Below are 12,357 nucleotides of genomic sequence, written 5' to 3' on the forward strand. Positions count from 1 at the left end.
CCATTCCTCCACCCATACTTGTCATGCTTCCCTTCACATTGATCCAGCACCTGGTTTTGCCTCCTGTCCGTGTTGCTCGGGTTCCTGCCTATCCCCCCTGAACCTAGGTATTATCAAGTCTTTGCACCTGTGTGTTAGTGTTCCAGCAACGTGTCTTCATGTGGAAGCCGCACCCCTCTGGTTCCTGTGGTGGTCACTGCCGCTTGAGTATTCCCATATTCTGTGTGCTGTTTGATCCTGTCTTTGTTCTCTGTGTTTTCCCTCTGGCTGTGCAGTTATATCCCCTTTGGTTTCTGTCCGTGGATCCCCTCATTTCCTGTTGCTGTGTGTGTCCTTCTCAGCATTGTTTCCTGTTGTTTGCCTGCAGCCCTTTCCATCTTGCTGAGTCTCTCTGTCTGCACCATTGCTCAGCATCCCTCCCTCTCCTGCATGTTATACGTGTTTCCTGCATCCTCTCCCCCGGAGCCCCTTCCTAGGTTGCTGCAGTAGGTGACCTTGGTTCCTAGTATCCTGTGTGTACCGCGTGTCCTTCCAGCATGATATTTGGTTGCACTGTGCCTGCACGGGTGTGTTAGAGAGCCACAACCTGGGGGCTGCCATGCAGCACAACATCCACCCCTCCAGTGGCTCTGGTGAAGACCGGATGGCCCCTTAGATCCTGCGACTCTTGTGTGCGGTCACACTGCTCCTGTATATGTGAGGACCGGTACCCAGCTACACCTGTTTAGTTGTTTCCACTGGCCCACTATAGATCCTGAGGTTACAGTCCCAGGTATTAATATTATTATTATACAGGATTTATGGCACCAACAGTTTGCTCAGCGCTGTACAATATAAAGGGAGACAATACAGCAACAATACAGTTCAATACAAGAGGGATAGGAGGGCCCTGATCCTGGGAGCTTACAATCTAGGTCTTCTCCACTGATTGTGACAATACTGCTCACTGATTGGTCCAGAGTAGAGTAACCACTGCAATATCATCACGTAAGACACAATTTATGTATCTAGATGGATTTATATTGATTCTGGAGTTCAGCTGCCAGCAAAGTGTTCATCTTCTACATAGGTGTTGCTCTACCTAGGCACTTGGGGCATGTGTCTTGGGGTTCTTACCAATGGCCGGATCTAGCAAGATCTGTGGTCTGCTGGCTGTGCCGGGTGGAGGGATATGTCTGTATAGTCTCAGACCCAAGTCACTGAGTGCAGTCTCAGGAGATGGGAGGCAGCGGTGTGGGACCTTGTACATTCCATAGTCCTGACTTCTGCTCTCCTCCCTCCCCCCACTGCTATATATACACATAATATGGATTCTCTTTTGTTACACTCATATCCTAGTTCCCTTGAGGGTGGAATTGTAAGCTCCTCAGAGACCAAGCTGCCTGATGTGGGTGGAGTCCTGGTTTGGGGGAACCAATCAGCTCCTGTCTAGTAATCCTCTTTGCTTTGTATTTTAGTCCATGGCCGGGAGATGAGGAAAACCTCCGAGGATTGTCTCACTTTGTCTCCAGACTGGAAAGTAGAAGATGAGGACATCACACAGTATAGTCCAGGAGAAAACCCGGCTCCCTCCAATGTCCATCCGGCACCACCCAGTGTAGATGGACCATCGGATTCCTCGTATCCTGAGGACCCTCAGACTGTGCGGGACAAGACCAGCCATCCAACAGGGAAGAGCTTCTCCTGTACTGAGTGTGGGAAGGGTTTCAGTTTTAAATCCCATCTTAATGTGCATAAAAGGTCTCATACGGGGGAGAAGCCGTATCCCTGTCCTGAGTGCGGGAAATGTTTTTCACAAAAGTCCAACTTTCAATTACATCAGAGATCTCATACGGGGGAGAAGCCATATTACTGTTCTGAGTGCGGGAAATGTTTTTCAGATAAGTCTAATCTTTACAGACATAAGAAATTGCATACTGGGGACAAGCCACATTCTTGTCCTCAGTGTGGGAAATGTTTTTCAGAGAAGTCCCATCTTTACATACATCAGAGATCTCACACTGGGGAAAAGCCATATTCCTGTTCTGAGTGCGAGAAATGTTTTTCGCAGATTTCCCATCTTTACATACATCAGAGATTGCACACGGGGCAGAAGCCGTATTCCTGTCCTGAGTGCGGGAAATGTTTTTCAGGGAGGTCTGGCCTTAACACACATCAGAGATTTCATACAGGGGAAAAGCCATATTCCTGTTCTGAGTGCGGGAAATGTTTTTTGCAGAAGTCCGATCTTTACAGACATCAGCGAATTCACAAAGGGGAGAAGCCACGTTCCTTTCCTGATTGAGGGAAATGTTCCTCACTGAAGTCCTGTCTTCCTGTACATCAGGGATCCCACACAACCCTGGAGGTGTATTAGTGCCTTGAGTGCGGGAAATGTTTTCTAGGTGAATGTTGCTGGACATCCCAGCTCTCATGTTGGGAAGAAGCACCCCCTGATATACACCTCAGATATACTCCATGGCTGATCTTCATCATGGAAGGAACAGTTCATAAGGAGATCAGAGGTCCCCAAAGACATGGATGAAGTGTTGGACCGGGTTGGCATTGATAGCAGGAGAAGAATAAAAATGGAGTCCTGACGTTTCATTGGCTGAGTACATATTTTTTAAACATTCTTTATTGAGTTTTCTACAGAGATATACAAAGAAGCAATATGTCTGGGGTGAAAGAGGAGACGAGTGGCTCATACTTCTTGCCATGACTTCTGAATAAAAGATAAATCACAGTAACCAATGAAATAATTATAATCTCTCCAGTAAAGAAAGAGGAAGGAATCTTCTGGCAGGAACTGACCTGGAGGTGTGGCCGGGTGTGATACCTGATCAGAAAACATGGATGGACTCTCTCCTGAGACTTTGTTCCCAACTCCAATAAGTGAGAGGAGCAGAATGTCATAATGTTCCTAGATGTCATGATAAAGCCAAGGAAGTAAGGTTCGGCCATGAGTGCGCACAGACACATCAGGAGAGCAAAAGAATGACAACGTCATGAACCAGAAAACCAAGGTATACACGGCCAGATGGGGAGCAAGTAACACCTGTTATGTATGCGTGTCCTCAATGCGTGTTCCATACACGGCTGTCTGATCTCTACAATGTAACCACCTTCACCAACCCATCCATAGAAGTAAAAGAAGACAACATAGAGGATTGCTCCAAGGATGTAAGTGTTGCTGCAATAAAAGTGTCCCATCTATGGAAATGTCTGACTGAGGCTTGGTTGTTGAGCTCCATGTCTAACTTCTCTCTGTAAATCAGAAGACGTAGATCTTTTTAGTGTCTGTGATGGTGGGGACAAGGCGATAGTCCATTTCTTAGGAATAGCCCTGTGGGCCACCAGTAAACATATTAATATCCACTGCAAGCTCCTGCGGGATTTGTGGATGTGGGTTTTCTCGGCTGAATGGAGAGTTGTAGCGGAGCCGAAGAGTAGAAGAACTGGGTCCATGGGGAGTGAGCAGCCACAAACTCCTGAGATGTAGGCTAACACTTGTTCCCAAAAGGTTGAGATGCGGGGCCATTCCTGAAATCGGTGGAAGAGAGAGGGCGGTGCTCACTATATAGTGGATTTGTGGAGAGTTCTTAGTGGATAGAAATGGGAAGAAGGCCCCATGGAAGAGCTTACATTGAGACTCTCCAGGATTCATTCACCACAAGCCTTTGCACTTTGTTGTATCCTTCCAGTATGTTGCCCACCCGGTTCTCTCCCGGTATGACCTTGCTCTAAGATTTCACAGATGTGGGATGTAGAGGTTTAGTAAAGAGAGAGTGTAAAGGTTGATAGATGTCAGATATGGAGTATTTCCATTCCTGTAGAAGCGATCCGATATGGAAGTTTGAAAACATTGTTGCTTGGCTGGGCAGCACCAGTTTATACAACCTGAGAGGTGTAGGTAGTAGAGAGAGGGATGGCTTGGCAGGGCATAAGTTGATGCAAGGGTTGGGAAAGATTTCAAAGTTCCTGATAGTTCAAATATGCGTCATACAGGGAGGCAACGCAGGAGAGCCCCTTAGAACTCAATAAATGTTAAAAGCCGCATATTGAACAGCTTGTGGAAACATTGGATTGCCTCTTATGGACAAATATTGGAAGGCATGGGGTGACAGGCCCAGTTTGCTCTGTATGTCCCTCCATGTAAGAATCAGATCCCGTATCAGAAGGTTGTGTTGAATACTTGTAGAGAACAATTGTATTTTGCAATGCAGGAGTGCAGCTAAGTCATATGGTTGCCCCACTGCCAACTCCAAATCATAATTGGTGTATGAGGAAGCCTGAAGTATCCAATCTGTCCCTATACACAATAAACAGGCAAGGTCATACAATGGAATATTGGGAAAGTTTGCTCCATCCTTTTTTTTATTTTGCTCCCCCTGTTTATGCAGGAACCAAATTGTTTGAAGAGGGTACAATAGGCGAGCAAAGCTCACCATTTTGAACAGGTGGCATCCCCCAAAAAGTGATAGGAGAAGGTACATCCATGTTTCCATCTCATTTCCTATTTTAGATATCAGTGGAGGGTAGTAATGATAGACCGAGGATGGCTCCTTCCCTATCGTAATGCCTGAATATGTGATCTGAACATTTGCTACGTGAAGAGAGACTGCTGGGCCCAGGGAGGGGTGTTGGTTCGACATAAGGAAAGTATTCCACTCTTAGCAGAATTGATTGGAAGGCCAGAGCACTGTAGGCAGCTTGTGAAGACCTGATGGAGAATGTGAATATCTGCCACATGATCCGCCATAAAAAATAAGAATATCATTGGCAAATAGGACTACACAGAGTTCTTCTTGACCTGTCTGAATCCCATGTATTGGGGATCTGGAGGAAAGGTAACGGGAGAAAGGTTCCAGGGCAAGGTTGAAAAGAAGAGGTGAAATGGGCAACCCTGGTGAGTACCCTTCGTGCAGCAATATTTCACCTGATATGAGACCTGCAGCTACCACCCTGGGTGAAGGTGCAGAATCCATACTGCTGAAAAGCCATCAGAAGAACCAGAGCAAGCCAATGATAGCTGACATTATCCAAGACTTTTTCAGCATCCAATGTAATAATAGCTCGATCCTCAGACGGGTGTACCTTGCCTTGTTCCAGCACTGCAATAACTTTCTGAATGTTGGAAGCCACTGGTCTACCATTAACCTCTTCACGCCATCCAAACGCAAATGTGTGGCCTTCCGGCATCTGGGCCTAAATGCTGAGCGGCTGTACATTTGCATTCTATTAAAAAAGGACATATGTGCCGAGAGTGCACGCTCTGCCCAGTCCCAGCACACATGTCCGGTACTCACGGAAAGGTCCCAGTCTCCTCTTTCAATCAGGACCTTTCCCGATCATGTGACCGCCATGGCGCGATCATCATGGCGGTCACATAACCCCTAAACCCCGCCCTGTCTCCCGGCTTCTGAAACTCTTAAAGGGCCAGGAGGCGCCAGCGTGAAGGGGTTAATAAAGCCAACCTGGGCAGTATGGATAAGGGAGGGTAATATTGCAGCCAAGAGGGATGTGACTATTTCAGAGAGTATTTTAGTGTCCACATTTAGGAGGGATATAGTTTGGTAAGACCCCGATTCAGTTGGGTACTTGCCCTTATTGGAAATCAATTTCATAGTCTTGGTGACCCATCAGAATTTGTGGGCCCCCCTCCCAAACCTCGTTATATACTGTCAGTAGCTGAGGGATGAAGAGAGTCCATCATATAAAATGCTGGTGTGTAGCCATCAGGACCAGGTGATTTCCCACTAGGTAAGCCTTTAATCACCTCAGACTCTTCCTTTAATGAAATGGGGCATTTACAGATTACAGGTGGGAGGGGCCAATAGTGAGTAAATGAAGTGAGTCTAGGAATTTTGTGGTCACCTCAAGGTCTTGGATCTAGATATAGAGTGGCACAAATATCTTCCAGTATTTTATTGGTTTCTTCTGAGGAGGAGACAAGGGTAGCAGAAGTATCCTTTAGGGAGGCTACAGGAGTTGGTTGGAAAGACCCTTTGCTTACCCACCTTATCACCATATTTACACAATTGTGAATCAGCAGAGGAACAATTTATATGTTTGTAATTCTCTACCCAAAGATCAAAGAGGTGTTTGGCTTCATGCCAATGCTTTCTGCGCTCAGAGGTATTCTGCTTTGTCAATGTTTTATATGAGGAAACATCCTTCCCCTAATAAAAGGCTTGGCAGCTTCCCAGAACAAGTGTGGGTCACATTGATGGGATTCATTAGTGGTGGTGTACTCTAGCCAAGCATCGCTACCAGCGTGTATGAAGTCCACCTTACATGTCAGATAGGAAGGAAATCTCCAAATATTTGGAGGGGCCTGTGGCTCGAGGGTCTGCCAAAGAAATAGAGGTGGGGCTATGGTCTGATATAATCAAGTCGTGTATGGCCATATGATGGACATGAGGGAAAAGGGAAGCGCTTCAAGATAGTCTAGCCTGGCAAATGTATTGTGAGAATATGAATAGAAAGTAAACTCCCTGTGTGTGGGGTGCGCCAATCACCAGGGGTCTAATAATCCTCTGGCAGAAATCACCTGTGCTAATGAGAAGAGTCAGTAGACACCTTTGCAATGTGTGGGCCTTGTGTTGACCTGTCCTCTCTATCATTTACTACTGTGTTAGTCTCCTCCATCTATCTGATGTATACTGGGATTATGCAATATCCAATAAGCTGCAGCATTACAGAAGGGTCTGTCGGGGGAGTTGGGGGCATAGACATTGGTGAGTTGGAGATCTTTATTCGAGATCTGCAAGACCACGATAGTCATACGTCCCATATCATCGTTGCACTCAGAGATGAATTCTAATGGTGAGCAGGCTCACCATGAGCACACGTGATAGACGTGAAAGGGTCTGGAGAAGCCATGGAGAATGTTATGCTGCCTGTAACATGGTTCAGCATGACCGTTTTGGTGGTGGGTCAGTGATGGTCTGGGGAGGCATATCCATGGAGAGATGTACAGACCTCTATAGGTTAGACAATGGCACCCTGACTGCTATTAGACATCGGGATGAAATCCTTGGACCCATTGTCAAACCCTACACTGGTGCAGTGGGTCCTGGATTCCTTCTGGTGTACAACATTCCCAGCCTCATGTGGGGAGAGTATGCAGGCAGTTCCTGGAGGATGAAGGAATTGATACCATTGAATGGCCCCCGTGATAGCTTGACCTAAATCCAATAGAACCCCTCTGGGACATAATGTTTTGGTCCATCTGATGCCGCCAGGTGTCACTTCAGACTGTCCAGGAGCTCAGTGATGCCTCCAGATCTGGAAGGAAATCCCCCAGGACACCATCTATAGTCTCATTAAGAGCTTGCCCCAACATTGTCAGGCATGTATACAAGCATGTGGGGACCATACAAACTACTGATGACCATTCTGAGTTGCTGCAATGACATTTCAGTAAAAAGGTGTAGCCTGCTGCATCATTTTTTCACTTTGATTTTTGGGGTGTCTGAATTCAGTCCTCTGTAGGTTGATCATTTTCATTTCCATCAAATGATGGGACATCCTTACATTCTTAACACGTTACACCGTCCATATCAGTATAGAGATCCAGCAGGAGAGTTTTCCCCATTGAGATCTTATGGGTACTTGTCACCCCATATTGCACCAGGCAAACCAGAAAAGAGTGAAGGAGTCAAAAGAAGTGGCGTGGTAAGTAAAGTCCAAATACTTATCCACAAATGGAGATGATGATCCTTTGGGGAGACCCATGAATCAAATCAGTGAGCTCTTGATGGAGCAAAGTTGTTAGAACAACGGGGCCTCTTATGAGGGTCTTTGCTGCTCTGCTCCCTGGACCTAGGAGATGGAGTCCAGAGAACGTGGTTGAGACTCCTCACATGGATTTAGGATTTAGGCAATAACTGAAGAAAATCTTCTACTTTCATTGGTGTTTTAAAGACTGGTTGGTCACTGTCAGGGGTCTGCAGACGCTGAGGAAGCCAGGGTGAATCATCCCCTTTTGGATTAGAGTGAAGCATACGTTCTGAAACTCGCAACATTTACTGGAAACTTCCATGGAATAGTCCGCTAAAATGAGGAGCTCGTAACCATTGAGTTGTACGGAGCGTTGTTTCCTGAAATGAAATCAGAAATAGTTTTGCGCTCCACTACCAATTGTAAAAAGTATAACTATATAAATACCAGTCCAGCTTCACAAATGTGCATAACAATATCTCTGCAATTATATTATTGCTACAAACATGTCCTTATTAAATCCTTGACTTTGACACTTCTTCCAGAGCTAAGATACAAAATTATTAGCTGTGTAGTTCACCAATCATATAAAAATGTTTGTACACCTTGACCGGTTGTGCTCTCACCTGTTGTGTATGACCAAACCATTAAATGAGGTCATAAAAGACTTGTGTCCATTGATTGGGGCTAAGTGGTAAATGGATGGGACAATCCCTCTTTCCCTGGGATGGATGAATGGATGAACGGAGTGGTTTTTGTGCACTTTTATTTAGGACGTGTTAGTCCTATTATGCTTAATACATTATTTATGTTCACTTGGTGACTATTGTTCATGTTGTATTTCATCACAATCTATAGTGCACTTAGTTTGGTCCGGGTTCAGGCCTTTACATTTGTATGTATTATTTATGTTCACTTGCTGATTATTCCTCATGTTGTCTTTGTCACAGTTCATATTGCACCTAATTTGGTCTGGATTCAGCCTTTATACTTCTCACCTTTGTTTTGGGGTTATTTTTTTCTGTCTCCCCACTCTTCCAGTTATTGTGTCCTTAGCACTATTGATATTAGCGCAACACCATTTTATTTTTGTTTCCATAGTAGCTCACAAGACCCCACAGTTTAGTTGTTTCCTGAAATGCTGGATGAGTGATTTGTCCACATAATTCAGGTATTTGATGTGACGAGGAATTTTGCGGGATTCAGATGAAGAGCCCGGTCTATGAGCTCGTTCCACCACACAATTGTTACGTAAGCCTAAAGCCTCGGGTATGCGGACAGCACAGAGGTCCAGTAGTGAGCTTGCTTTTATATTCTGGGAGGCCAATGATCTGTAAATTGTTCCTCTGGGACCGGTTTTCTAGGTCCTCCACCTGGGACATCTGATCAGCTGCTGTGACATGCTGGAGATCCTCCTCCAGCGTCTCTATGCAGGTCTCTGTTTCTGAGATCCGGTTTGCCTGTTCTCCCATCTCCTTCCTAAGTTGCCCTATGCCAGCTTGTACCACCTTTTCTACTGCTGCTGTGTTGATAGGCCATAGGAGTTCCATCAGTGCGGTCAGTGGCCTCCTCTGGAGTCCAGTGTGGTCAGTGGCCTCCTCTGGAGTCCCGCTCTAGCAGGAGAGAGTAGGGATGGACTACGTGTTCAAGTTGAACGTAAGTTTGACTTGAACATTGGCTGTCCGAGCGTTCGCTGAACACTAGAACGGTAAGGGTGTTCAGCGGGAAGTTCACCCACGCACCCCACAATGCAATTAGTGCTTTGTGATTGGCAAGAGCAGTGCACCTGACCACAGGTCCGGTGCAATGCTTTGGTCGATCACAGCTGAGTTCACAGGAAGATCCATGATCGGCCAAAGTCTTGGTGACTCAGGGGCTAAGTCCACACCCCTCACTATATAAGGCCGCTTACACAGAAGTCTTGTGTAGTGTGTTGGTGGAGTTAGGTAGGTGAGCAGTTTGTGGTGTTTTTACATTTCTGCATTAATGCTGTTCCCATATTTTTTTATTCTATGTGTATTTTTTTTTGTCAGCATCAGGTTCTGTTGCTGTATCCCTGTTCCCTTTTGTGTTGCAGGTGTTCCTCTTTCTGTGTCAACAGTAGTTTCCATTTTTTTTTAATGTTTTTTTTTTATTAAATTTTTTTTGGCACTAAAACCATTTAGGGCAGAATTGCTGTTCTCCCCTTCTACATCACAGATGTTTCTCCTTCTGCATCAGCAGTGGTTCACTTTTTTATTTACTTTTATTTTTTTACTGCTATGGCCAAAACAATGTTGCCCCTATTTTCTATAAAAAAATAAAATAAATTAATAATAATAATAATAGAGTGATAAAAATCCCCATCATGAGACAAAAGGTGAGGCAGATGCTCACAGACAGCTAAGAGGGTAAGCAGCCACAATGAAAAGTGGTGGTGGTGGACATGGTGCAGGCAGGCCACACTTGTCCTTTTTTCTGGTGCTGGCCGTGTTATTGAGCCACAACATGCAGAAGAGGTGGTAGAGGGGATAACTCAGCCATCCTCATCCTCCTCATCTTCTATCACCCATACTCATACTATTTTTCCTTCCTTGCAGCAGCCAGAGCAGCCTATTCCTCCGGCTCCTTGTCCACCACAGCTGCTCCTTCCGTAGCCCCACCATCATGCATGGAGGAGTCACCAGAATGACTTGATCATAGTGTCAGTCCCATGCTGCTGGAGGCTGTGCAGCAATCTGAATGCTGTGATGTTGGTTCCCAGGATGAGGAAAGGAGTGACGTGAGCCTAGAGAGAGGGGGTGCCAGTGAGGGAAAAGAAATGGTCAGTCCTGTTCCCCCAGCCGCAGCACACTGCCAGCGTCTGCATCATATGGTGCAGGATTATCTAGGGGCAAGAACAGACTTGGAGACCTTTCCAACTGAGCATTCACTGGGTTACTGGGTCTTGATGGATCATTGGCCAGAACTTTCTCAATATGCCATCAAGCTACTGGCCTGTCCTGCATCCAGCGTGCTTTCCGAAAGGACATTCAGTGCTGATGGAGGTTGTGAGGGATAAAAGAGTGCGTCTGTCCACAGACTCCATTGACCAGCTGACATTTATCAACATGAATCTATCTTGCCTCTGATGCTGATGTAATTGATTACATTTGTTAGGGATCTGGGATCCCTTGAAGACTGCCTACGCTGCCTATCCAATTTCTGAATCCTGATTTTGCTAGCTTCCAACAATTTCTTTTGATTAAGGGCACCACCAATACCCAAGGCCCAATCGTTCGGCACCTGTTTCACAACATTGCGTCCTGGGGCTGGGATATTGAGGAACACTGAGAAGTGTAAATGAAGACGCGGCATCAGCCATTCTAGATGTTTAGGAGACCATTGCGTCCTGGGGCTGGAATATTGAGGAACACTGAGGAGTGTAAGCGGAGATGCGGCATCAGCCATTCTAGATGATTAGGAGACCATTGCATCCTGGGGCTGGAATATCGAGGAACACTGAGGAGTGTAAATGGAGACGCGGCATCAGCCATTCTAGATGTTTAGGAGACCATTGCGTCCTGGGGCTGGAATATTGAGGAACACTGTGGAGTTTAAACAGAGACGCGGCATCAGCGATTCTAGATGGTTTTGTATCTTGACTGTCTGGTGAGGACATAAAAGGTGGAGGAGTTTTCGCACTGCTGGGGCTGGAGTGCCGTATTTTCTTTACACCCGGGGACTTTCAGCACATGCTTTGGAAGATGGAGAGGTCAATATTGGACATGGAGTTGCACACTCGCACTTTAGGATTTGTGACTTCATATCCACATGTCCGTATGGAGAGCTGCAAAAACTAGAAGGAGAGCCGGAGGAGCTGATGGTTACAGAGGAGAGGCTCAGTTCTGGTGGGAGAACATTGCCTAGGAGACATCCCAATGCTCTCCCACCACTCTGCTACCCAAGCCAAGTCCTTCTTGTGTTAGCACCTCTACTCTGCAATCCCTGGGAGATGTTCACCTGTCCTTCACTCTAGGCCAGGATCCCAAGAAGTCCCCCCTGTACCCATCTCAGGCTCTCTCCTTCCTATCACAGGGCTTTTCAGAGGACATCTGACAGGGAATGAGGATGTGTTATACCACCCCCCCACCACCTGATTTCACCCTACAATGACACAATACCACATTGTAATTGTGTGCATTGTATGTAGTGGTGGCTCAGTGGAGCTTGACAAGTGGTGTAGCTTGTCAGATTCTGCACCCCAAGTTAATAATGCTATAGCCACAGCCTGTTAATAGCCTCTTCCGGCTGTTATTTTACAGTTTAGCCTCTTCCGGCTGTTATTTTACAGTTCGAGGGCAGAAAAACTGTGGCTCAGCTGCCCATTTTTACTACCCCAAAAAAGCCCAACTGAATGAGACCAATCTCATGAGCAGTGGTGCCTATTATTCCCAGTGCCAGGTGTTTGTTTTATATATGTTTACATACTTGCAGACCTTCCCGGGTCCAAAATGACTATTCAGCAGAATTCAGTTTGTCCTTCACAACCGTCCCAGATTCTCCTGTGGCCTCTTGAGAGAATGAATGACCCAACCCTGCTCTAAACAGGAGAGCTCCCCCTAGCTGCAGCTTGGGAATGACATTGCTAGGAGGTCTAATCATTCAGCTGCTACATACACTATATTGCCAAAA

General features: G+C 46.0%; 2 protein-coding genes across 2 annotated transcripts in view; one reads left to right on the plus strand and one right to left on the minus strand.

Annotated features, from left to right (window-relative positions):
* The window catches only part of LOC149469353 (uncharacterized), a 76,004-nt gene that overhangs the window by 36,651 nt on the left and 26,996 nt on the right, over window positions 1-12,357 (minus strand). The window lies entirely within an intron of this gene.
* Window positions 1,472-3,201, plus strand: LOC149469355 (uncharacterized). Its single transcript, XM_089669363.1, has one exon. The coding sequence runs from the start codon at window positions 1,472-1,474 to the stop codon at window positions 2,282-2,284; it is 813 nt and encodes a 270-aa protein (XP_089525489.1). The 3' UTR covers window positions 2,285-3,201.

This window comes from Staurois parvus, unplaced genomic scaffold, assembly GCF_062004578.1.
Source record: "Staurois parvus isolate SC_StPar_1 unplaced genomic scaffold, SC_StPar_1.0 ptg000073l, whole genome shotgun sequence".
Taxonomy (NCBI): domain Eukaryota; kingdom Metazoa; phylum Chordata; class Amphibia; order Anura; family Ranidae; genus Staurois; species Staurois parvus.

What these genes read in the sequence shown, in the direction of transcription:
- LOC149469355 (XM_089669363.1), top strand. Translation starts at nt 1,472, where the DNA reads ATGAGGAAAACCTCCGAGGATTGTCTCACTTTGTCTCCAGACTGGAAA.